A 26,011-nucleotide genomic window follows, 5' to 3' on the forward strand; every position below is an offset into this window, starting at 1 on the left:
AATATTTATTTCAACTGGATAAAAAAAAAACTTAAAGCAGTATTAAAAATTAGGAGATGACTTTTAAAAGTACAGATGTTCATATACTCTTCAGAAATTGAAAAATGTGACAATTCTGGACCTTTATTTCTCCTGAGAACCTGTTGGCTGAAGCCAACACTAATCATAAACTCTAGTTTGACAGTTTTACACCTGGGGCTCCCTTTTCTCACGATACCTACGTAGTATCTTCCCCACTATCTCATACTCCTTTACCCATATTTGAATTTAGAAATTGTAAGAAATGAGATAATTATGAGGACAAAGCTACAGAAGGTGAGACTAGATGGAGTCATAAATACAGTGGTTGAGTTTAAACAGAGTAAGGACTTATATTTCTTGGAATTAGATTGAAAAGAAGGAAATACACATGATTTAAAAAGAAAATATTAGATCTATAAGAATGCCTAAAAAGAACCTCCAAGTTTGAATGATTTGGCAGGAAGGGTGTCAGTTAGGTAAGGCTCTACAAGTCAGGTAAAGGAAGCTAACGGAAGAAGGTAAAGTAAAATAAGAAATTGTAATTGTTTAATTAATATTATCTAGCCGTGCTAAATAATATATCAGATAAAAGAAAGTCTAATAAAAATTTAAAAAGTAAAAGATAATAGTTTAATTAATGTATCTGAGCATGCCTTCAAGCTAAGGGTATTTAACATAAATCCCTTTTGACCCAAGCAATTCATTGTTGCAACTTTATAAATTAATGAGGGTTGCATTTATATCTTTGAGGGTGATTTATTTTCAGTTATAACAGCTAACAATATGAATGAGATGACAGTGCTCTTTCCATATGGTTCTCCTTCACAGATAAAGAAGTAAACAATAAAACAGTGAGCAAATACTGAATAACACATGCAAAGTTGCCACTTCCATATAAGGAAATAATAATTTGTGAAACCATTATTGTACAATGTACAAACAGTTCATAAAAATTATAATTGCCTGTAACAGTCGTGACTAGTAAATACCAATCAATTTGACACCTGTAATACAAAATTTAGAACATAAAAATGTCTGATTGTTGGCTTAACTTTTTTTTAAGTCATGCTAGAAACATAAGGTATTTTGGATTGTTATTTTCCTTTGCTTCTTCCCCACATCTATAACATTTATGAAGAACCATATTACTTTGTGTCTGTGAGTGGATATGGGCATATTTTACAAATGTTTTAAAAATTCTTCGAAGTTTTGGATTAAGACATTACAACTAGTCGTTTTTGATCTTACATGATTGAACTATGCTTACAAATCTTTCTCATTTTTAAAAATCTCATTAAACTTATAATGCTCTTGTGCACATTCTTAATAAATTATCTATCTATTTGCATTAAAATGTGGAACAGTCCCTGAAGATAAATTGTTTTTCCCTACACTTGTAGACATGATTTTCTTTGTTATTACTAATTCTTTCAGCCGTATATGCACTCTGCTGCTTTCACAAGCACATCAAGAATTGATTCATATATATTCATTAAACAACTGTATCTCTGGGAGTTGTCGGAGAGATGGTTCCGTGTATTAGTTCATTGTACTCTGAAAATTCATCAAGATTTAGGGAAATTTATGCATTCCACAGCTAATGTCGCAATTAAACTAATTAATTTGGTTAAAGGCTTGGTTTTATTGGTAGTAGTTTGTTCTTTATTATTGTAAGCGGAGACATGACACATTTATGATACATCAGATATTGTGAGTATCTGTGAACATTGTACTGAGAGATTATTTGGTTGTGTCCAACACTTGTGACTTGATTTTTTTTTTCCATCTTTGGGTTGTTTCTCTTTTTTCTCATTTTTCATGTGTTGAATAGAAGTCTAAAGATTTCAATACTAGATATGGATATACAGAAATGTATGAGCTCAGCTACTCATCAGGACAGATTAAGCACATCGTAATTAATTAGTCAGCAAAAATATTCTCAACTCAGTCATCATATATGAAACTTCTTGAATGGACAGCATTTGCAGGCTGACTAAACATAATTGCAAATTTATATGTACTTTACCCGTCAAAAAGAATTTGCTGTGGTGTGCATTGATTTACTTTAGAAAAAGATCAACGCACATTTCTTCCACTCACTTTGTTCAGTAAGTGACCAGTAGAGCACATCTTGGGCCACACAACTGGTTGGTCCCAGAGTCGGGCTGCAAAGCCAGGCCTGTCTGACTGCAGAACCAGAGCTCTTACATGAGACAATTTTTTTTGGAAAACTACAATACTAATAATACATACTATTAAAATGTATCTTTGTGAAGTACACAGTGGTTGTGTTTTTTGCTCTAAAATGATCACGTATGAGATAGTACTCACTTAGTATTACCAAATGCTGGGGGGTGGGCCAAATACCAAATGGCCACCTGAGATGTAAATTAAATCAGAAAAGTGCTTTACTTCAAGCTTTTTGAGGCAATTTTGCCTTTTCATTTGATTGTGTTCAGGATTTTTTTCTTTTGATACTAGCAAGAATATCTTTCCTATAATAGCTAGGATCCTAACTAATCTCAGAAGCCCTAACAAGCTACAGGTTATTTTTTTTCAGAGTTTTGAGGCACGTTGCGTTGCAGAAATACTCTTTTGAGACAAAAATTATGTTCTCTCTGCTTTTTTGTAGTCATAATGAAACTCTTGGCATTTCTTAATTTTTTTTTTTAATTTTAGTAAACTGTATCAGTAACAGTTGAGTTGATTCAGGGATTTTTGTCTGGAGTCAAAAGTTTGCAAAAACAGATTCCTAGTATGTGTATCATTACCTAATTTGTTTCTCAACTTGTGATGCAGTCCAGCTGTAAGATTTGCCTCACAATACTTATTGACGGAGTCAACAGTGTCATTTAGATTAAATTTTTAGTTGTCGTAGCACGTGTGCCTGTTGTTGACGAGAAACCTACAGAGAAGAAAGAGTGGCACCTGGTGATAGGTTAGCTATATTTAACATTTCACAAGTGAAAACAATGTTTAGCAAATTAATTCCTCGGGACTCTGCAGCTGCTATTTCAAGCGATGGGTGATGTTTAAAGGGAAGTTCTGCTTGAAAATTCAGTTGAAAAGTTTCTGTATAGAATCTATTCCTGTCAGTTTAACAGTCTACACCACCCTTTCAGTTTGAGCCAACATTGCCTAACAAAAAATAATCTTTATGATTAAGTTTTTCAGTCTTACCAAAAGTGCAGCATATATTCAGTTATCTTTACCCTAAAAGAGTTGCTGAACTCAGGTGTTTCCGTTTCTAATAGGGCTTCAAAGGTTACATGATGCTTACAGAGTGACAGGTACAGGCCTGTAAAGAACTTTTCTGTTGTTGCTCTTTTGAGTCACATGCAGAAAATGCAATCCCCTGCTTTAACTATCTGGTAATAACTTGACCACATATTAGGAAAACTTAGCTGGTACAGCCTACATATTAAACGTTAGCTTTTGTTGATTCATGTTTCTGTAGAGCCCAGAAGTTGGAGTTTTCTCTCTCTCTCATTCTGGAGTAGTTTTAACCTGCTGTTTTCATTCCTGTCAATTTCCTTTTGAGCAAAGCATATGTGTTCTTGGTGATACTTTAAAGTGTTACTTCAGTTCAGCATAAATACAATAGGTTTTCATTCTCCCAATGACATTTAGTTAATTATATTTAAGCATAAATTTTCTTCTTTCTTTCTTTTTTAAAAATACATTTACAGTCTGAACAACGAGTAGACTTAGCAAATCCATAGCACTTTAGTAGTCCATTCCATCTATAATCTAAAAGATGCCTACAGCCTGCAAGGGAGAGAAAAACGTAACTTTACTGTTTCCAAAAAAAATATTAAACATTGAAGTGACAATATTATTCATTCAAAATAATTATTTTCAGTCTTTTTTGCTTCTTACGCCAGGAATCTTAGCTCAGATAAAGCCCTAAAATAGAAACTAAAAGTTTGGTTCAGTGTAAGAAAAAGAGTCAACTAGAGACATTCAAGGTTTCCTTTCCCCTCTTTCTTTCAGTTAAAAGAAAGCAAATTCTACACTAACAATTTTTCTGAGTTTTACTTTCTTATATTTTGATTAGTCTATATGAATTAGTGTTTTGTATTCTCAGGAAGTGTTTATACTATTTTTACTGCTTCCATTTAAAAAATAAACTACTGTTGAGCCTGTAGGACAGCATTGGAATAATACATACAATAATATCTGTACTTGATACTTATTTATCTGATTGAACATTATTTTCTTCATGAGCTCACTTTTTATATCAACTTTCCCTGAGAATGAATAAATTAAAGGTGTTCTATTATAGTCAGGGATTTAGAGGACTTAACGTTTGAAAATATTTTTGCTGCTAGCTTTCTATAATACAGCAAAGGTGCTATTATTGGAAAGTCCCTCTTGCTCTCAGTTGACAAGCTTTTAAGTGTTAACTTTTTCTTTTTTTAATGAGTAACTGGATTTTCCCTTTTGGATTTCTAAGCTAAAGAGTCTTCTTTCAAATCTGGACCTCTCTTCTCTTCACGCTTGCAAACATGTCACTACTTGTGAGTTACATGCAACCCTTTAAATTATGTTCGAAGGAAAATAACACCATCTAGCTTGGTTAATTTGACCACATCCGTGCAGTCTTTATTTTAGATTCAGGCTTGTCATTTTCACAGGAAATGAAAAAAAATGTTGAAATACAGTGTCAGTCATTACTAAATTTTTTCACCAAATAAATGGTACTCAATAAATACGTACAAAAGTTGATTGCTGCTCTTGATGCTAGTGGTTAACTTTTATGAAGAATCATAAGTGCTTAACATAATAAAAGACCTCTTAATTTTCTGCAATTCGTGTATTCTTTGGTTGCTGATTTCACCAGCAATTCTCTTCTTATATAATCTGCACTTCGTTAAGATGACTGTTACAGGGTCTGACAATTTCTATTAATTTTAAGACTTTATTTGTAGGGCATGTATATAGATTTTTCCCATACAAATTCCACTCCTTGTGAACCTCATATTCCAAATATTTGAGAAAATTTTTTCAAAAAATATTCTCCTTTTCAGTGAGCTGATGGACATATTTCTTATATATAATATCCGGCCAAATAATGTTTTTAATCACCTGGTTTTCTAATTAGACCACAAGTTAAACTGGGACCTATTTAAAGCAAACCAAAATAAAGAAAACAAAAGGAAAGATATGAGTTAGTGATTTTACATCGCTTCTTGCTAGTCATCCTTCTGGCTTATAAGTATGATTTGGGGAATTGCCCTTTTGATGGAGTAATAGGAAGAGATCATATTTTCTGCTCAGTGACAAAGTTTACAAAAGTGATGAAACTTTAACAATAATAGCATTAGAGGAAAAATATGTCTGTCATGTTGAATGTTATAATAATGACATTGTTTTTAGCACTCTGAAAATACAAGCTTGCAGCAAGAGCACTTCAGTAAATAATAACCAACTTCCAACCCAGAGAGTGCTTTCTCAGACTGCTTCTAGCTGGTGTATGTTTGGTAGCTTGAGAATCAAGCAGTCCCAGACTTTTGCAGACCAGGGTCACTGTTTTCTTTGTCAATAGGATTCCCAAAATTCCCTCAAAACTTTTCTAGACTCCTGGGCTATTTCCATGTCATTAGTTCCTGGTATAAGTAACTCCAAAGATTCCTTCTGAACACAGTTCTTTAGCCTTCTAATTCTCCTCTAATTATTCAGTCCTCTCCCTCCTTTTCCTCAGTGTACTGGCAGCGACTTTTAAGTCCTTTAAATCTGTAGACTCAGGGGAGAAGGCAGTATCCCTCTTGCTGCTGGGATGGCTCTGATTTGTAGTCTATCTCTTGCTAATTGGGTTATTGGAAACATTTAGGAGGTCCTAGTTACTGGATTATCACACAGTTTAGATTATTGACTGTTGCAGACAGTCTCCTCCATCTGAGCTTCCAACTCAGCTTTTTCATGCCTGGCTTCACCTCTTTTAGTGCCTTGCCAAAAGGGGCAACCAACATAAAACAACACTCAAGCGCCTTTTAGCCAGTTCTCCAAGAGCAACAGGCTTATTAGATACAGGACGTGACTCCCAAATTACTGTGGACAACGTTTATATCAGATGCTATCCAATATCATGCTAGGGATCACCAGCTTTCCAGCCAGCTCTATTTTATCATTTTTCATCTAACTTAGCATGTGCATATATGTTTATGTAGCCTTTCACATCTATTGTCAGTTTCCTTATTAGGTATGAGATGAGCTAGACTTCCATAAAAAAGGAGACTTTGAAATACAGTGGGTCAGACAGGCTGGAAGTTTCTTTCTTTCTCATATAGGGATGCACGTGACCCACTCACATCCTGTTTAAGAAAACTAACTCGCGTAAACAAACCCAGCTGCACCTGGATTTGGAAACTTGGAAATGTTCTAGCTGAGCATCTCTGTGCCCAAATAAAACAGAGAGGATTCAAATATGGAAAGAAAAGGGAAGAAAGAACGATCAGCTATCTCTGCCACACATGGTCCAGTGTTCTATCTGTCTGTCTTTTCCTCTAATATACCATCTTACTTTCTGGATTCTTGAGCTTGGAAGAAAAGCTTTCATATACCATACAGTGATATACTTTTAACTTTTCTTCAAATAATTGTAATATACCCATGATTTGGATAAATGTTAGTAAGCTTATTGGGAAAGTCAATTCTTTTAATAGAGTTAACTAAGGTATAATTCCAAACAGTTTTGAGTTTTTTGTATTCAACTTAATTGGACAACATGAAACAAAAATAGATAACTATAGATAATGAATTAACACTAGCAGAATACTATCTAGTTAAGCAAAGTCAAGGCATGGCACTTATATTTTACCTAATAAACTAATTTTTCCTTATATTTTGATAAATGAGGGGGATTTTTTCACTCCACAAATAGATGTGTATACTACATATCTGTTTACAAAATCATTGAAAAACTATGTACCAATGATTTTTTAAAATATTTTACTTCTTACAGAATCTGCTTAATTGGTTGGTTTAATTACCACCTGAAAATTAAAGAGTAGTGATTTACCAATTTACATTTTATCCTAGGTTACTTTGTAAATGGTAATACCAGTCCTTGAATATGTTGTCATTAACGAAAAACTTTGTCTGTATTTCAAATATAGGAAGAACATTCTTCGTTTCCTAGATGCAGAACGAGATGTCTCAGTGGTCAAGAGCAGTTTTAAGCCTGGCGATGTCATACACTATGTGCTGGACAGGCGCCGGACGCTGAATATTTCTCGGGATCTGCATAGCCTCCTACCCGAAGTTTCACCAATGAAAAATCGCAGATTTAAAACCTGTGCAGTTGTTGGAAATTCTGGCATTCTGCTAGATAGTGAATGTGGAAAAGAGATCGACAGTCACAATTTTGTAATAAGGTGAGCTTTCTTCTGTTCCTAAAGATTGGAATTTCTTCAAAGATGTTTTAGGAGTAGAAAACCGGCAGAAATGTTTAAATCTAATATGAGTAATCAGTTTATGAAAGCTCAGACAAATACTTATCTATAATATCTTTATCTGTAAAGTATCCAAATTTACATTTACCCTGGGATGTAAAATTAAAATTATTGTATCATTGAAGGAAAAGTTGATCTTATAGCAATAAGATTCATACCAGGTTTTTTTTTCTTTTTTGGCCACTTGACAGTTTTATTAAATTCAATACTCACACAGAAAAGCTATTTCATTCACTAACAACAATTAATTATTTCTATTAGTGAATGAATTAATTCACTTAATTATATTCATAATCTTCTTTATATTCGTTGATTATGTTAGTTTACTCATAAAATTATGAGCATTACTATGCAGTGATGTAACAGATACGAATTAATTTTACTTTTTTTAATGACAATTATTTAGCAGATCCTAAGAACGTAATTTAAGTTTATATTTGATATCTTGGGCCAAATTGTCTTAATTAGTCTTCATACATGGTATTTATGTATGTTAGTATATTTTAGTTTTTGAGTTTTCTCACATAATTAGATAATTCTGTTTGTTTTTCATTGATGGTCAGCATGTATCTGGTGAGCCACGTGTGTGATTCACTTTTGATTAACTGAAACACAACAGTAGACATAGGATTGTGATGACAACACAAGATATTACTTAGCACAATTAATTCTCAATTCATATACCTGAATGGAATTTTTGGCTTGTTTTAGTTCTTTAGAAAAATTTGCTGAATAAATGAAACATGTATGATGAAATATGAAATACTGCAATATAAAGATAGGTAGGAAAGTATACTGATTTGCCATGTTGACAAATAACGTGAAGTCTTGAAGCTATGCTGGAATCCAGCCTATATAGACCTTGAAAAATCTTTTTGAAATATAGCCTTAAAATAAGTATAATTATATAAGTATTAATCATAGTCAATAATCTTTTATAAATTGATAATAGCCGTGCAAAACCATAATAGAGAACACCCTCAGGGACTATGATTTATAACAATGAGTATAATTCATGAACATTTTACCTAACTAGTGTAAGTTTTCTCCATTGGAGGCAGGGTTAGAGATTGATTTGACATCAGCTGAGTCTTCAAAAATGTAAACTTTTAAATCGATTGAACTGAGAGAAAGACCCTGTCAACATGTAGATATACAAAGAAAATTACATCCAAAGAGGAGGCAAAAACATTTGATGAGGGAATGACAGTGGAAGTGAAAGTAATGAGCTTCAAACATTGAAGTCTGTGTGAAGTGTGGTTGTGAGGAAAAAGTGAGGCTTCTAGAATTTCTGAAGAGACTAAAATCAGAGGGCAAGTAAGATAAAGCAGAAAATATCTTAGAGCATAGTAGAAATTGTTATAATGTAAAGAAGAGAATTTTTGGAGTCAGTTGATCCTGGAGGAATCCGGGATCCAAATCTGACTGACTCCTTGTTCCTACATCCTTCTAAGCTTTGGGGATCTACGTAACCCATCAGATCCAGACCCACCTCTAACTCTGAAATGAAGATTGTAATGTTAGCTCACACCTCAGTCAGTTCACATAATTATCTCTTCTTTTTCTGTGGTGTCAGTAATTAAGATCTAGTATTTTAGCAAGTTTGAGGATAATACAGGATGACTGTAATCACTGTGCTGTGCATTAGCACTCCAGAACTTATTTATCTACTTATTGCAAGTCACTCACTGGTGATCATTTGTAAGGCGAGTGTTTTTAGGAATAGAACTTCAAGAGTTCTTTATATTTTTCTAAGCTATGATTATTTTTAAAACATATTTAACAAGAACACAATAGTGATCAATCCTGTGAATCAGTAGTTGTTTTATGGTCTTATCAAGAGGTATAGAAAAATTAGGATAAGCATCTTATGAAGACATGAAAACCATCGTCATAATTATTTTTGTTTTCTGCCTAGTTTTACTGGTTTCCAAAAATAGAAGTTGGAATGTTCTGGATTAAAGTATGTAATAGGGAAGTATAGCCCAAATTGGGTTTCTGATTTTCCAAGAAAAATTTGGGCAAGGATCCACCTATTATTAGAAGCTAATACTCCCTGCAGAAAATCATTTTTTCTTTTTCTTTTTCTTTTTCTTTTCCTTTTTCTTTTTCTTTTTCTTTTTCTTTTTCTTTTTCTTTTTCTTTTTCTTTTTCTTTTTCTTTTTCTTTTCTTTTCTTTTCTTTTCTTTTCTTTTCTTTTCTTTTCTTTTCTTTTCTCCTTCCTTCCTTTCTTTCTTTCTTTCTCTTTCTTTCTCTTTCTCTCTTTCTTTCTCTCTTTCTTTCTCTCTCTCTTTCTTTGTTTCTTTCTCTTTCTTTCTTTCTTTCTTTCTTTCTTTCTTTCTTTCTTTCTTTCTTTCTCTCTTTCTCTCTTTCTCTCTTTCTCCCTTTCTCCCTTTCTCCCTTTCTCCCTTTCTCCCTTTCTCCCTTTCTCTCTCTCTCTTTCTTTGTTTTTTGTTTGTTTGTTTTGTAATAATATCTAGTTGGGGCATTCATTCCTTTGAGTCTTATGGATGCAAGGAACTTCAGTGACATATTATACCAGACCTCCGTCCTTTCTACAACTCATCTTTCTCATGGCATCTGGCTCATCATGTGTGCACCAAGTATCTTTTCCTTCCCCAAGTATATGTGGCCTTTTGTTGGACGTGTGTCTCTTCTACTCTAGAACTCAAAGCCCCACTCCTTCAAAGCTTCCTTTCCATATCAAACTGGTTAAAATTGTTATAAATTTTAGTAACGATCTTTAAAGTCTTTCATACTTCTCTCCTTTGCAGAGCTCTGTTGTGTGTATGTGTGTCTGTATAGCAACAGCTCGTTTGAGTTGGTCGTTTGCACGTGTAGCCTGTTGTTCCCGGTTTGTTTGCCTGTTTTCCCGTTTTCCTGTTAGATTAGTAAGTTTGTTGTGAGAGGATCTGTGCCTGATCTGCTTGCAGAGGGCGCTGTTAGTTTAGTGACCTCCCAAGGATCAGATTCACCCAGGGATTGTGTTTAGGTTGGCCTCTAACTTTATAAAGCAAAGCATTATTTTTAGGTACAAGCTTCATTTAGCATTAGAGTTTAAATTTCACTGTAATTTTTTCTGAAAGTGCTTTAAAGAAATAAAATGCTGTCTTCTTGGTTTAATGACATACAGAATGCATTATTACATGCAAACAGGAATCTCTTCCTCCAAACAGTTGTCCTGTTGAGGAGCAGGGCAACCCACAGATTCATGGCATTATTATCCCGTGAAATGTAGTTTTGGAGAATGTTATTTTTAATATCCCGCAATATTTTTAAATAAGCCTGTGAAAAGCACCCATGTTTTATGTTGCACATATAATGGTAGCTATACACAAATACAGGTGCGCACGCACACACACACACACACACACACATTGTCATGTGTTACCTCTCCTAGAAGAGATACTCCCTCAGTGGCTGTTTATGTCATAAAGAAATCAACTAAATGCTGGGTTCCGTGGGCTCTTACACAAAATAGGAGCCCTGATCAATATCATTACGTGATGCTTAAAGGACAAAAAATGAGGGTAATAAAATCAAGTAAAGCCCAACTTTGATTCTGTAATTACTGACTAAATACTGAATTAATTTGTAAAATATAGGTCTCATATGTATGTAAATAACAGAAAATGAACAAAGGGAAATAATTTTATTTCTTAAAAATGCCTAAAACTCCCAACTCAAATAATAATGTTATTTCCATTTCATCAGTATTTTTTCTATGTGCAACCCTCAAGACACCCAATCTGTAGTTCCTCAAGTAGGGAGCGCCACGTTGCAAGGAAGGAGGCCAAGGTAGAGAAACACGGGCAGTCGGTCACTCACCGAGATTGAAAAGATCTTCTCTAGACCTACAATTCTCTCTGAAAGGGAAAATTTATACAGGATGATAAAGTTCTTGTGAGTCCTTTATCTTGTATTAAAGATCGTGTCATATGGCTCCAGATATGCAAAAATTTAATTTAGCCTAGCATTGATGTGTCAGTTATAAACCTTCTCTCATCTTCTTGAGAAGAAAAGAAAATGGGGGCCTAAAAGGAAATTTTTTATTTTCCTAGCTTTACTGAGATATAATGGACATAGAACATTGCATACGTTTCAGGTGTACAACGTGTTGATTTGATACACATATATATGCAGTATGATCACCTCCATAGTGTTAGCTAACACCTCCATCATGTCACATAGTTATCATTTCCTTTTTGTGATAAGAACATTTAAGATCTACTCTCTCAGCAACCTTCAGGTATTTTATACAGCATTGTTAATTATAATCACCATGCTGTACATCAGATCCCCAGAACTTACTCATCTTCTAAATGAAAGTTTGTACTCTTTGACCAGAATCTCTCCATTTCCCCCACCGCCCCAGACCCTGGTAATCACCATTCTCCTCTCTGTTTCTACATATTTGGCTACTTTAGATTCCACAAATAAATGTTATTGTATCACATTTATCTTTCTCTGTCTGACTTTCTTCTCTTAGCATAAGGCTTCAAGGTCCATCCATGTTGATACAAATGGCAAGAGAGGAAATATTATTGTAAGATTATTTATTATACCTACTTCTTCAGATATTGGTAGGTGTTTTGAATTCTCTGGATGTGCTATTTTGAAACTGGAGGAAACAGTGGCTTCCCTTTATGTGCTCCTGCATCCAGGGAGTAGGCACAGACCAGTATCTATAAAAAAGAATGTTCTGCTTGACGTTTAACTTTATCTCCAATACTATCCTCTTTTTCCTCTCTGGGATAAACTCTTCTTATCTTCAGATAACACCTGCATCTGTGCTGTTTTTAAGTAAGTGTGGTTTTAGGTCTGATGAAAGCTTTATTGCATTAATTAATAAAAAGATATTCCAAATATTTAATTGACTAATGTTACAGTTTTAACATCAATTATAATCATGTTAGACAGAAAAAAGCAGATATATATATATATATGATTTTAAAATTGTGAAACACTCCCTGTACCAGTACTTTTAAGACCAGTCAGTTTAGAGGCCTCTGCAAATAATTCCCTAAAATCCTTCTCGCATTCAGGCGCCACATTATCTACAATTCTAATCTTGAAACGCATTTGTGTGGTATTATTCTTACAGTCATTTTAAATGAAAATAACATGTTAAAAGGCAAACATCAGGTTATTTTCTCAAAGGTACTAACTTACTATATCAGTTTGTTCATAGGAGAAGCCTTTATGATTGCCAGCCATGGGCCAGTCATGAGTGGAGCACAATTAGAGACAGGAGTGTCCCAGTATTCCTCCTAAAGGAGGCCTGGGGCTGTGTGGGGTCCGGAATGATCACTGAAACAAGGTATCTCTGAAGACAAATGGTAAATTTAAAATATTTGTCTTTGGCCAGATCTATTTCCAATTATGCAGACTAATTTACAAAACTTTTGAGAATAAAAGGTTTGCTTCTAGTACTGAATGACACTGTTCAAACTCAGAATTTTACCTGAAGTCTTTGAAATATTCCAGGATGTAAAATATGTAAAGTATCACACACAATACATTTTAAGAAGATGTTACAGAACCTGACGAGGTATTAGTACCACGAACTGTCTGACAGCCTGTCATACACTGACCAGAGCACACCGAACAACTATACACCTTACAGAATGAATGGGCTAAATCACTGATACTCAGTCACCTTTACATGGTGTGGAGCAATAATTAACACAATCTAAAGAGTATGGTGAGCCCTACTATAGCTAAATTGTAAGATAGTTGAAACTACATTTAGACTTTACGTGCAGTTTATGGGATGGTCTGAGTAGTACCGTATCTGAGCCAAATTTAACTTAAGTGACTCTTTAATGTCACCTGAAGATGAATAATGATAACACTAGGAGCATCATCATTAAGTTAATAAAATTGGTAAGCATTAGAGACATTGTGCTATTGATGTTAATTTGTGTATTTTATATTTGGGTGTCCTAACTTATGCTAAATATTGGAAAGAGAGAGAGAAGGAATCAGTGCTGTACAAGAAAACCACCTCTTGATAATAGAGTCCAAGAGTCCAGGCGAAGTTCTTTGCAGGTGACACTGGATGAAGTTATGTGCCTTTCTATGCTACTTCTGTTTCTCTCTTCCTAGAATGTTACAAGTTTACCTACTCAGAGAACCCACAGAGTGAAAGCATTGCCTCTATTAAATCTCAGCCCTACATTTACCCCAGGTATAATTACTTACCTAAAGGTACGCTATAAAATTTGAAGAATTTAGAGTTTAGAAGACAGTATATATCATTTATATACCACTATAGGTGAAAGAAAACATTTATGGTCATTTAAACCCTAACAATTAAAAAGAAAATACAGAAGTACAGAAATACAATGAGTAGTATAGTGAAATGTCTGAGATATCATGAATCAGAACAGCTGAGTTCCTGACAGTTACTAGAATCACTGTGTTGTACACCTGAAACTAATAAAATGTTGTACATCAACCATAATTCAATAAAAATAAAATAAAAAATAAAAGCAGGAAATGTAATATCGGACAAATATCTTATTTTCTGAACATCATTGTTTTCACCATCCAGTGATATTAATAATCATCATAATAAGCCTATCATTTCAAAGTAATTTTCTAAGTATCAGGAAATACAGTAAAAAAATGCATGAACTGCAAATCCAAACTAATGACGATTGATACTAAAGCACATCTTGCTTGAGTTAAATATTGCAGTTGAAAGTTAAGTGTTACATTTTCTAATAGCCATGCCAACTGACTAGAAAGGCCAATTCTCATTGTCTTCTATAAACAAGAGTACAGCCCTTCCCCAAATTTATCAAATTTATCAAACATGTGTATAGTTGACACTGAATGACATACTAGATAATATAAAATGTGAAGACTCAGGGACTACTCAAATAGACAGAAGTGTCTATGAAATCTGAGTGTATAAAATTAGAAATAATTGTAGTGAAGAGATATATTTCTTAAGGAAACTAAAGCATTGAGATAAAAATGTTTTATTTTATGATGATCTAGCTTCCTAAGAGAAGGGAAGAGATGTTTCACAAAAGAAAAAGATGGAAGAATTGACCCACCTTGACCGATACAATGCATTTTTACAGCTCAATCAATGTTTGATTCTCCACTGGTGGGTAATTTATAGCAAACCTTAAATCATCCACTTTGCCCTTCCATGAATGCTAACTCTTTTATAGCAAAATAGACTCTTCCGGGAGAGAAAAAATATGCCTACTTTTCTATGTGTTCACACAGAACAAATGGCGTTATTTTACTGCCCTGCACTCTAACTGGGAATGTTTGTTCTAAACTCAAATGTTTTAACTGCAAACAACCAAGTTCCTGGTAGGGAGCCTGGTGCAGGGCATTTAAAAGATTTTAAAAAAATTCTTATTGATTAAAATAACCACTTTATATTTTAGAAATAACAGTATCACTTACGTGATATTTGCTGCATGTATTTTCTACCTTATTTTTACCTAATATTTCATTCATATTTTTAATCTATGAAATATTGTAGTTTTCAGAAAACTAATTATCTTTGTGATTTCTGTTGATTGTAACCATGAAATTCATGTTCTGTGTAGAAATCAGAGTTTCTATTTTATTCTGGGTATTTATGATTTTTAAAATTTTACTTAAAACTAAATGTGGAACTTTTTATAGATTGTGATGTGAGGTGGGCTCTAACTTTTTTTCCTCCAATCATGTCACTCCTTGGATAAAAAGATTTTATCTACAAGAGACACTTTTAAGATTATTTTTGAATGCTGATCTGATTTTCTAAAAATGCAGTGTTGTAAGTAAATACAGTTTCTCATCTATCAATCAAACAAGGATATTTAAAATTCTTAATACTCAGTGGAAAGTTACATTGATATTGGCACTCTTGTGAAATGCTTTTAAAAATGTAAATTGACACATCTTTTCCAAAAGTTAGGTCAAAAAAGTCCACCAAGCCTTAAAACAAGTGGATTCCTTTATTCGCCATTTCCAGTTCTAGGAATTTACCCAAATGTGAACAATGGTTTAAGATAAAGGTATTTTATAACACACAGCAAGAAAGGATTAGTAAATAATTGTACATCTGGATGATTAGTCATGTAACATGTGGAAGAGGAATCTCAGGAAGAGGGAACAGTAAGCACAAAGGCAGATGCTCTCCATGGTCTTGAGGTAAGACAGAGTTTGGGACTACTCGACTGTTAGGTTCATATTGAGGAACAACGTGGGAGGGGAAATGGCAAGGTATGTTGGCCTTAAATAATGAAGGACTCTTTCCCCGTGTTAAGGATTTACATGGTATCCTGTAGTCCAAGAGGGTCCTCACGGTTGGTTGGTTTGTTGGTTCGTTTGTTCATTCTTAGTAGGGTTTGGTTGTTGTTCCTGCTATTATAAGCAGGAGAAGAATGTAGAGGTATAGAAGAACGAGCGTATTTGCTGATGGAAGGGCCACGATAATAAATAAACCAAAGGTAAGAAATAGAAAGAGTGCTCAATAAGCAAGATACTAGAGGAGGCAGATGGGATGAAACCCAAGTCATAGGACAGAGTAAGATGACAAGCCAAGCTTTGATGGGAAGTCTTATAAATGTCAAATATTGTAGAGATCATTCTTCTGTGACATCCAATGAGCATTAGCAAATGGGCAGCTGGTCGTTCCGTAGATTTTCAAAATAAGGCCTCAGTTTGGGATGTTAAGCATTTGTTATTTTTCTGTTAAACTCAACTGTAAGTGGACTTTGGCCCAAATATGTACTCCAAGGCCAAACACAAAGGAACTTTTCAGTATTGTTTGTTTTCAAGTGATACATAGCAGAGCTTTGATCTGTCTTATAATTTATTCATTAATTTCTTCACTCCTTTATTCAGCTACTTATCAGGAAGGTACAGAAATGAAGAGCAAGCCTTTACTTTTGAGATGATTACAGTCTAGTAAAGGAAATAAAGTAATGAACTAATAATGTACAAACTGCTTAATTAGAGGCACTCACAGAAAAAGACACTGATAATAAGGCGGAGAGGAGACATCAGCTGGGTGGTCAAGGATGATTTCCTGAGAGAAGTTCATTTATGATGAAAACTGAGGCGATCAGAAAGGAGAGAAAAGAGAGTGAGATCTGGTTCAAACTGGATCGAGGATGTGTCATTGGACTTGGCCTTAGGATCCAGTGGCTTTTCTGGGCCTCTGAGTAGTTTCAGTTCACTGGAATAGAAGTTTGTGTGTGTCAGTGGAAGCAGTTGAGGCTGGAGAGGGAGGCTGACAGACAGGTTGTGCAGGGTCCATTGTATCTTGTTAAGGAGGTTGGACGTCATTTAGAAGGCAGCCTGTGGAGCCACTTAGCAAAGGGATGTCATGATCACATTTAAATTTCAGGAAAATTTCTAGGTGCTAAATTACAGGGGGACAAAGATGGTAATACTGAAAACAGTCTAAAGATGGAGATAATGAGGGCAAAGTAAGATAGTGACAGTGAGGAGAGACGGTGGAAGCCAATTTACGAAAATCAAGGAATATATGAATTATATAATACATGGAAAGGGCAAATGATAGTGAATGTGAATGTGCCACGTTTTAAAGTGTAACATTTTTTGGATGACGGAAAATGAATCTTGAATAATACAAATTGGTTCCCTTTGGTTCCACTGAGGAAGTTAGGCTTAGGTTAACCAACCACATTTTCCCATAGAACAGAGTTTGAGTGGCTTTCCTGAGCGCGCGTAGTAAGTTGGGGAAGGAAGCACCAACAGAGCTTTTTTTCTATGATACTCAAAGTATAATACCTTATTTTCAAATGAAGATTGGAAACATTTATCTTTTTCAGTTAGAAGTAACAGTGCTGCACTAGATTGTAAAGTAATCTGATTATATGTTTACTCTGCAACGTGAAGACCAGTGAGAAATGGTTTTAATTAGGGTACATTTCAAATTTTGATAACTTAGCATGAAAGACAGAAGAGTGAATGCCTTTTAATGCCTGACATTTCCACAAGGTACCAGCCATTTTTCAGAGTCTAGGCTAACAAAAAACAAGTTGAACAACAAATAAAATCACATACACACAAAGACACAAAATGGTAACTATGTGAATGGTAATTAGGTTGTGTCAGTCATTTCACAATATGTACATATATAAAATGATCATGTTGTACACCTTAAACTTACACAAGGTAGTATGTCAATTATATCCCAGTAAAGCTAAGAAAAGCAATAAAAAATCAAATAAATACAAAATAAAAACACCAGGTTGACTTTATAATGTTCAGCATTTTCCCCAGTTGTGATCAACTGACCATTTTGTGAGAATTCCTTTCTTTTATTAAGCACTTATTGAGTGCCAAAAATATGTCAAAATTTTCTAAAGACAGGTAAATGAGCAGGATACTCCTGACCTGTTCTCTTATGGAAGCTAACATCTTACAAATGAGATAAAACTTTAAATCAGGTAAATCTGGATTCAGGTTCCATCTTTTCCATCTAATACATGTTCATTCTTAAATGATTTATTTATTTTTCTAAGCCCCATTTTTTTTACATGTAATATGAGGAAAACAATTTCTGTCTTCCATTTTTGTGAGTATAGAAATAAAATAGCATGTGTGAAATTTTCTGGAATAAATCTAAGTACAAATCAGTTACGTATGCAGTAAATGTAAATCTGTCTTCCTTTTGATGATTTAGGACTAACGTATTTGTAGATTCATGGTGTGAAAATTCTGTCTGTGACCCAGGTACACAGAAGATGTAAATATTTGCGGTTCAATGGCCATTGTTGCTGGGTAGTACGTACTCTCCCATGAAGTGTAATTGAAATAAAACTCAGCAGGCAGTTTAGAAACTTGGATCCTCTTGCCAGCATTGCCACTAAATATAGCTGTGTGACTTTGAACAAGTAATGTCACCATTTTGAGTTTTAGTTTCCTGATATGCCAGGTGTGGCTGTTGAACTAAATGGACCCATAAATTCCTTTCTGGCTCTGAAAGTCTATGACTCTATTTTCTTATGATTCAGTAGACAACTTTGGAATAGATCCTGTCAACTTGCATTGTTGTCTGAATTTTTTTTTTCCTTCTGGTTGCCATGTTTGATGAATAAATTTCCTTCTCATCAGTCGACTTGTGGAAATAACATTTTCCTCTTAATATAATGTCCTTCAATCTGGCTTTTAGTTTCCTTTGGTTCAGGAGTATTGCCTTTCCTCCTGATGTATGCAGGCCAGTGTTAGGTCTTAGAATCATAGAAAAGGTATCATTTCTTAGCCAAGAAAACCCCAAACTACGTTTTAATGATTAATACGGATTATTGTAAGTGTGATGAGGTCAGGCTTGAGACATCATGTTGTGTATAAAATTTGTAAGGAAGAACCATTGAATAGTTATTGTCAGACGGGAGAGAAGTTGTTTTACAACAGCGTTGTATAGTATAATTTTGGGGAAAGGACCCTAGCATCTTTCTAGGAGATAAGACCTCCTTCCCATATCTTCTTCACTAGCAATCCACCGAAATTCTTGGAACCACAATTGGATTTATGCCATTACTGGAAACTTAAAAAATATATATATTAGAAGTCAATATGGTACCAAGTGTTAATAGTGATTGTCTTTTAGAGGGGGACATACCAGTGTGTTTCATTGGAAAAGTAGCTTCATTTATGTTTTTGTTAGTGAGTATCAGTGTGTGTGTGCATATTTCCCCATGCAGTGAACACAAATGCTGTTTTGAAAGTGAAAACAGTCTTAGTTTTGAAGATTATCTTTAAAATCTGGAGTGTAAATGGGAGGAGTAATATACTGGGCATTAGGAGATTTGGGCTTATGTTCCAGCTCCAGCACTGCCTGAGTGACATTAAGCATGAATTTTTTTTTTTTAACAAACACATAAAAATTCAACCTACAGAGTTTTGTAGTTCGTAGTTTTCAGTATTCTGTCATTAGTGTCAAGTGTAGTATGTGTTTTGTGTGTGTGTGTGTGTGAGAGAGAGAGAGAAAGAGAGGGAGGGAGAGGGAGAGAAAGAAGGAATTAATATGTATTTTGGATAATCAAAGCATTTCAACCTGCAGTGTTGTGCAGTAAGTTTTGGATCCATAGTGTTTTAGATTCAAAGTTGGATTTAAATTTCTGCTCTGAAGATTTGTAGACTGAAACTTTTTTCCTCACTTATAAAATATAATTACTTATACTTACTTATTTGGATGGTCTTTTAAGTTTGAATAACTTGGATATGTATAGTATCTGACATCAGGGAGTAGCTGATAGCTCTTGTTATGTTTAGTGAATTATGTAAATGATCAGGCTAAACAACATGATCTTGAGCCAAAAATGTGGTGATCCTGTAAAGAAGTAAGAGGTATTTTTCTATTGTGATTAAAACTTATTTAGGAAAAAAGTGCAAAATTAGGGTCCTATAATTATTTTTTAAACATTTGTATCACCTTTGGCAAAATGTAGGACTCCTCAGTATGATTATTTTAAAAATAAAGAAATACATTTATGTGAAGTTTAGAAATGGAAGCAGTTGCTCCATTAATTTGTTGTCACATTAATGCAACAAGTATTTCTTCATTCAGCAGCAGTAATCAAGTGGCCACTAGATGCCAAGTTCTGAGGGACTTCAGTAGGTGTTAGGGATATAAGGAGAGATCACTTGGGCTCTCCTGTTTGGAGTCTGCAGTCTGATGGAGGAGACAGATGTGGAGACAGGGGTCACAAAGCCGTACGGTAACAGTAATGGTAGGGCTAAGAGCAAAGCACTGCTGCCAGGGAGGCAGAAGGAAGGAATTATAAAAATGAATGAAACTGAGTTTTAAGGCAGCTGTGTTTGGGACAAGAAAATAATTCCCTTTACCGGAATGTTGTATTTTTATGGAAATTCTTGCCCTTATTCTTGGCAGTCAATTGTGTGGATGTGCTTTTCATGCTTTTTAGCCTCAATGACTGGGATCGTTAATAATAATCCTGCTTACCTTTCAAACGTGATCATACACACGCCTTGCCCTTCACTTTTTTTCAAATTTCCTAGGCATGATCTCCCGTATGTGACTTAAGAACACTATTAATACTTGGAATGCTTAATTTGGTTCCTTCAACACAAAGATATTTCTGATCTCTTCTTTATTTAGTGAGAAGATTTCTAAGTCTTGGATAATTTTAATGTATAGTAGATTTTTAAGCATATCTCAATATTTTATGTGATGTTTGACAAAAGAAACAGAACAGTGTCTTGGTTAAGGGAGAACTGGGAGTTTTATTTATATAAAACCACAAACTAAAACTGTTATAAATTGAAGGGGGGAGGAAGCCTACCAATTGGAAGAGTGCTAAACAATGTAGTTTCTTTTTCCACTTATCATCCCTATGTACCAACTCTTTTGTGGGTAAGTTTTTGCTTATGGGTGTTTTTAAAAATCAGGATGAAAACAATTATCAGCCTTTCTAGTCTTTCTTAACTTGTTTTGAATGATGACATTTCTACTCTCGGAAAACATTACTCCCCTGAAATGCCCACATCAGTCGAACACATTGTGTTTCTTGTTTTAATGTAAGTAATTCCAACTTAAAAGGATGATTTTTTTCAATTTAGATGTATTTTAGTTAGCACACCTTCTGAGAGAGAAACATTTTAACAGCTACAGTTGAAGTACAGTTTTCAGATTAACGACACCCTAGTATCTTTTGTTTTCCTTAACTCACCTCCCAAAACACATTGTATCAGATTTCAAATGAAACATCTTTAACATGTTTAACAGAACAAACACGTTAAAGATAAAAATTAAAGTGATTGTACAGGGAATCCGAAGATTTAGTGCAGAACTCACAGATTGTCAGTCAGGGAGCCCAATCCAGGTGGTAGATTTGTTTCCTTTAGCATTTATCATCACAAGCCCAGGAGAGCCTGTCCCCTTTAAGTGGGGAAATATCCAAGCAAAATTACACATTTTTCAGAGTTATGTTAACCTCCAGCCCAAGGGCCTTTGTGTTTTCAGAACTTGATTTAGAGCCTCCGTAGCAGTCGTGGAAGACTGAGATATTAAATATCATTGTAAACAGGTTCTCAATTCACCCAGAGTACCAGTCATCATTTTTATGGTTAGCTTGACTAATTGCATTAAAGATATCAACCCTGTACAAGCAACTGAATATAATAGAGTTCCATACAAGGTAGAGTAAAGATATAAGTAAATATTTTAGAACAGTGCAGTAGAAGCAATTAGTTCTGCCAAAGAAATCATGTAAAGCATTGCAATGGATATTAGCCTTTGAGTTTTAAGGGGAACAAAGATGCCTTTTTTTAGGTTGGAGGCTAGAGTGTCTTGGAGAGGGAGGGCTTTTCAGGCAGAGACATCACCATAAGTAAAGGGTCAGAGATAGAAAAGTACATGGAGCAGTGTGACGCCATTGGGGTCTAAGACAGGCAAATGTGTAGAGAGAAACTTCTGGAAAGTAAGGGTAGGGAGGGACAAGTTATAAATGCCCTAGACTGATGTCACTGAAGATTTTTGTTTAGGATAGTAACATGATCAAATATTCATATTAATAAGATGATATCATCCTTGAAACAGAGAATGACTAAGTTGGAGCCCTTGTGTTAGGGAACTGGTTAGAGCAGTATTTTTTAATGCTGTTTAATAAAGATGTGTGGCAAGAAATACAACTTACATCATGAGAATATTCCTACTGTTGCTTCCCCAGCTGCTGTTACTACACACACACGCACACACACACGCACACACTCGCACACACACACACACACACAAATCTGAAACAAATTTCCATAAAGTTATGTGCATGGAACACTGTCATTTTCTACTATAATCCGTTGTATTCTTATTCATTCTTTAAAAATTGCTGATCAATGACCCCAAATTTAGTTCTTGATTCACTAATGGTTCTAGCTAATAGTTTGAAAAATAATTAGGAAATTATTGCAGTGAAAGTTCAAAAAACATGGTGGTGTCTAAGCTCAGAAAATATCAATAGAAGTAGAGAACAGAGAATATATTCAGGAGAAATTTCGGAACTTTGTAATGAATTAGATATGGAGGATAAAAGAATTATGGAGATCAGGGCCTTTCAGTCAAGTCAAAATGTGACTTTCTACTAAAATAGAGTATGAGAAAGGTCCATTTAGAATTAAATATGGTGTAATAAATGTGAAGTTGCATTGGCCTATCTTGTGATATAAGAAAATAAAACATTCATTTTTATCCATTCATGACATGATACTTTTCTGAATGCTTGATGGGTATCAGAATGCCTAAATCAACTGTCTTTCCAGGAACAGGTGTCAGATAAATCATATATATTAAGTTAGAAATCATTATTTATCCTTGGATTATACTTTCAAAAAATGAAAAGAAAAACTATAATTTAGAATGACAAAATTTTTGTTTTCTTAAACAAGAAAATTTCATGTCAATGCAGTGTCACTGTGAGAAGTTTAATGGTGTAATCACTAAAAGTTAAGAAACTCAGGTATGTTTCCCACAGCCAGTGTAACAACCATATTGTACATAGTTTATTAACACCATGAATTGCAAAGAGAAAAAGTTACAGTTGTTCTACCTTGGTTTTCTGGCATGGGTGATTAAAGTCTCGGCCATAGTATTTCCTGAATGCCATTTCCTTCCTTTTAATGCACAGCATAATTTTTAAGAACATAAATTCCTTGCTGAATCAGTTCTTCCCTCTGTAAAACAACAGTAACTGCTCAGCAGCCACCGATCAGTGGAGTTGTGCTGTTCCCTGATAAGGACAAGAGTACTTGGAAATACATTTTAAGAATCTTGCTTGGTTTCCCACCCTTTTGTCTTGGCTATCACAATAATGAATTTTTACCCAAGACAGTGAACAGCTGCCAGAATTTTCTCTTCACACCCCCTTCAGAAAATTTAAAATGATCTTTCTTTTTTAATTACAAAGGAAAAATTTAGAAGGTATGCTTAATATTCATTTTATATGTGTTTTCAAGAAACTTGACATTTATAACAATTCAAATAAATATTAGTCTTGCTACTGTCTATGTTCACTTCTGTAAAACTTTTGCACAAACATGCAAGTTCTTAATTGTGATGAAGAGTGAAATGAATAGATCATATTTAAATAACTTTGAAAATTCATGTAGTATAACAACAAGTGTGGGGTTTTTTTTCAGAGATGCCTTGTTATTGACCACCTCTCTCTCTTTTTTTTTGGTGGCGGGTAATTAGGATTTTTAAAAATTTATTTATTTATTTAATGGAGGTACTAGGGATTGAATGCTAAGCATGAGCTCTGTCACTGAGCTGTACCCTCCCCCTGTAAGTTTTTAATAATGCTCATAAAATTTATGAACTTCTATAAATATATTAAGTCCCAGGTGGAGAACAGCAGTTAAAGCTCTTACCTTCATGTAGCTTAGTGTACACAACCATTCATTGACAACCAGAAAGTGTGAGATTTTATTTTTAAGTGAGGAAAATAACATATGCAAATCACTGTCCTTCTGACGTCTTACTTTTTACCTCTTACTACCACTATTATTCCCCTTCCTCTATTTTTTCATCTTTTCTCAAAAAATAGATGACTTGTAATATAGCCACTGAAAATTAAGTAGGCTCCAAGAAGAAGGATGATGAATGCTAAGTTTGAGCTTGATTAAAAATGTAGAATTACAATGAAAAACTCTTCCTGATTTCCATGATGCTAGAATTAATCATGTGAGATGCAGTCTAACATACTTCTTGGTATTCAGATCTTCGTCTTCTAGAATGAGTTTAATTTTTTTTTCATTCTGCAATTTCCCTATAAATAATATGACACTGTTCTTCCCACCTTTGCCAGTGATGTAAACAAATCTGGGTTTGTGAAAAAAATTTCTCTTCTGTTTAGTCACTTAGTTATTTTCATGATATGTGTCATTTGCGTTTATTTCTATCCACTTGAAGATTTTATTGTCAGCAAGCATAAAATGTGATATGTGTGTGATTGTGTATTTTTGTGTCCATTTACTATACTGAAAGTACAAATCTTCAATATGCTTCGTTTCTGTTCCTTATGCTTTGTTTACTACATAATGGTATACTACATATAAATCAACTGTTTTTTTTTTCTTTTTGCGTTGAAGTGTAGTCAGTTTACAGTGTTCTGTAAATTTCTGGTGTACGGCATAGTGATTCAGTTATACATAAATTCTTTTCATATTCTTTTTCATTATAGGCTAGTTCAAGGTACTTAATATAGTTCCCTGGACTATACATATAGCAGGACCTTGTTAGTCTATTTTATATATAGTAAAAATCTGCGTCTGCAAATCCCAAACTTTGAACTTACCCCTCCACCTACCCCTTTCCCACCCTGGTAACCATAAGTTTGTTTTCCATGTCTGTGAGTCTGTTTCTGTTTTGTTCAACTATTAACCCTATGCTTCATGTTTCAAAAAGTCACATAGATTAAATATTTAATCATTTTACCAGTATTTTGAAAATCCTTTTCCTCAAGAGATCTGAGGTGAAAGTATTATTTTTATGTTTCAGATACTTAAAGCCCTTTGTTTAATAACTGCTCAGAATTTGGGAAATGTCATGACTGAGTGGCCTTATATATTATGCTTATGACCAAATGGTAAGGCATTCTTTCTTCTATAGGGAGGTTGGGGCAAAATATGAACTTAAAGACATTTTCTTTGATTCTGAAAGAAATCCATGTGTAAATAGTGTCAGTTAAAACTCCTGTCCTGAAGTCATTCTAGAATAGGTGTGCTTTTCTTTTATATGCACTGTGTCCTCAGACATGTTTCTCAGTTACTTTGACCTAGTTCCTCACCTCTAAAGTGGAGGTAGTTCCTTACCTCAAAGTATTGCAAAATTGTTGGTTTCAGGTCTGTTTGGGGCCTGCTGTCCTCACCTCAAGAAAGTCAGAGAGACCGATAGGGTACACGTTTCAGCTTCCCCTAGCCACTTTGAGAGAGTAACCACAAAGCCCCAAACAAAACCAGGTATTAGAGATTCTCTGTCCTCTTGACTCTTTAAGCTCAAAAACAGGATGGGAGCAGACAGGAACCATCAGCTTCCTCTGAGGGCAGAGGAGAGGAGAGGTTATCCCCCATTTCATGCTCAGTTGACAAATGTGATTCCACTGGTAATGCCAGTTTGGGCTGAGGGATTTCAGCGTCAGTACAGAGAAATACAGAGTGAGCTTGGCCAACCGAAGGAAAAAAAAATGTGTTTGGAAAATCATGTGTTTGGAACTCCTCTGAACATTAATGATGAGAAAGAATAGAGGTTAGTCTGTGATCCACTCTTGTTTCCTTCTCATTTAATCTTTGTCATATGTGTAAAGACTGAATTAACAAATTCCCGTATCACAGTACGTGCTGTTTTACCTCAGTGCCTCGCATGACTAGTCCTGTGGGGAGCCCAAGGTGTCACATGTGCCGTGGATGCATCACCACGTGGCTAGCTGAATGAGCATCATCCTATTGCTGTTACTAGTAATAACTGTCGAGATTTTATTTTGACCAGATGCTATCATTGTAAAATAGCACGAATAGTAAGATAGCTGTGGAAA

The 26,011-nt window shown here is 34.6% G+C and overlaps 1 protein-coding gene across 2 annotated transcripts in view; it reads left to right on the forward strand.

Moving 5' to 3' along the window:
- Positions 1–26,011, forward strand: part of ST8SIA4 (ST8 alpha-N-acetyl-neuraminide alpha-2,8-sialyltransferase 4) — an 87,476-nt gene that overhangs the window by 8,203 nt on the left and 53,262 nt on the right. For both annotated transcript variants that reach the window (XM_006207971.4, XM_072958336.1), the window contains exon 3: positions 7,140–7,397. In XM_006207971.4, the coding sequence (XP_006208033.1) occupies positions 7,140–7,397 (258 nt within the window). The remainder of the gene's footprint in view (positions 1–7,139; positions 7,398–26,011) is intronic.

The sequence above is a fragment of the Vicugna pacos genome, chromosome 3 (genome assembly GCF_048564905.1).
Source record: "Vicugna pacos chromosome 3, VicPac4, whole genome shotgun sequence".
NCBI classification, from domain to species: Eukaryota; Metazoa; Chordata; class Mammalia; order Artiodactyla; family Camelidae; genus Vicugna; species Vicugna pacos.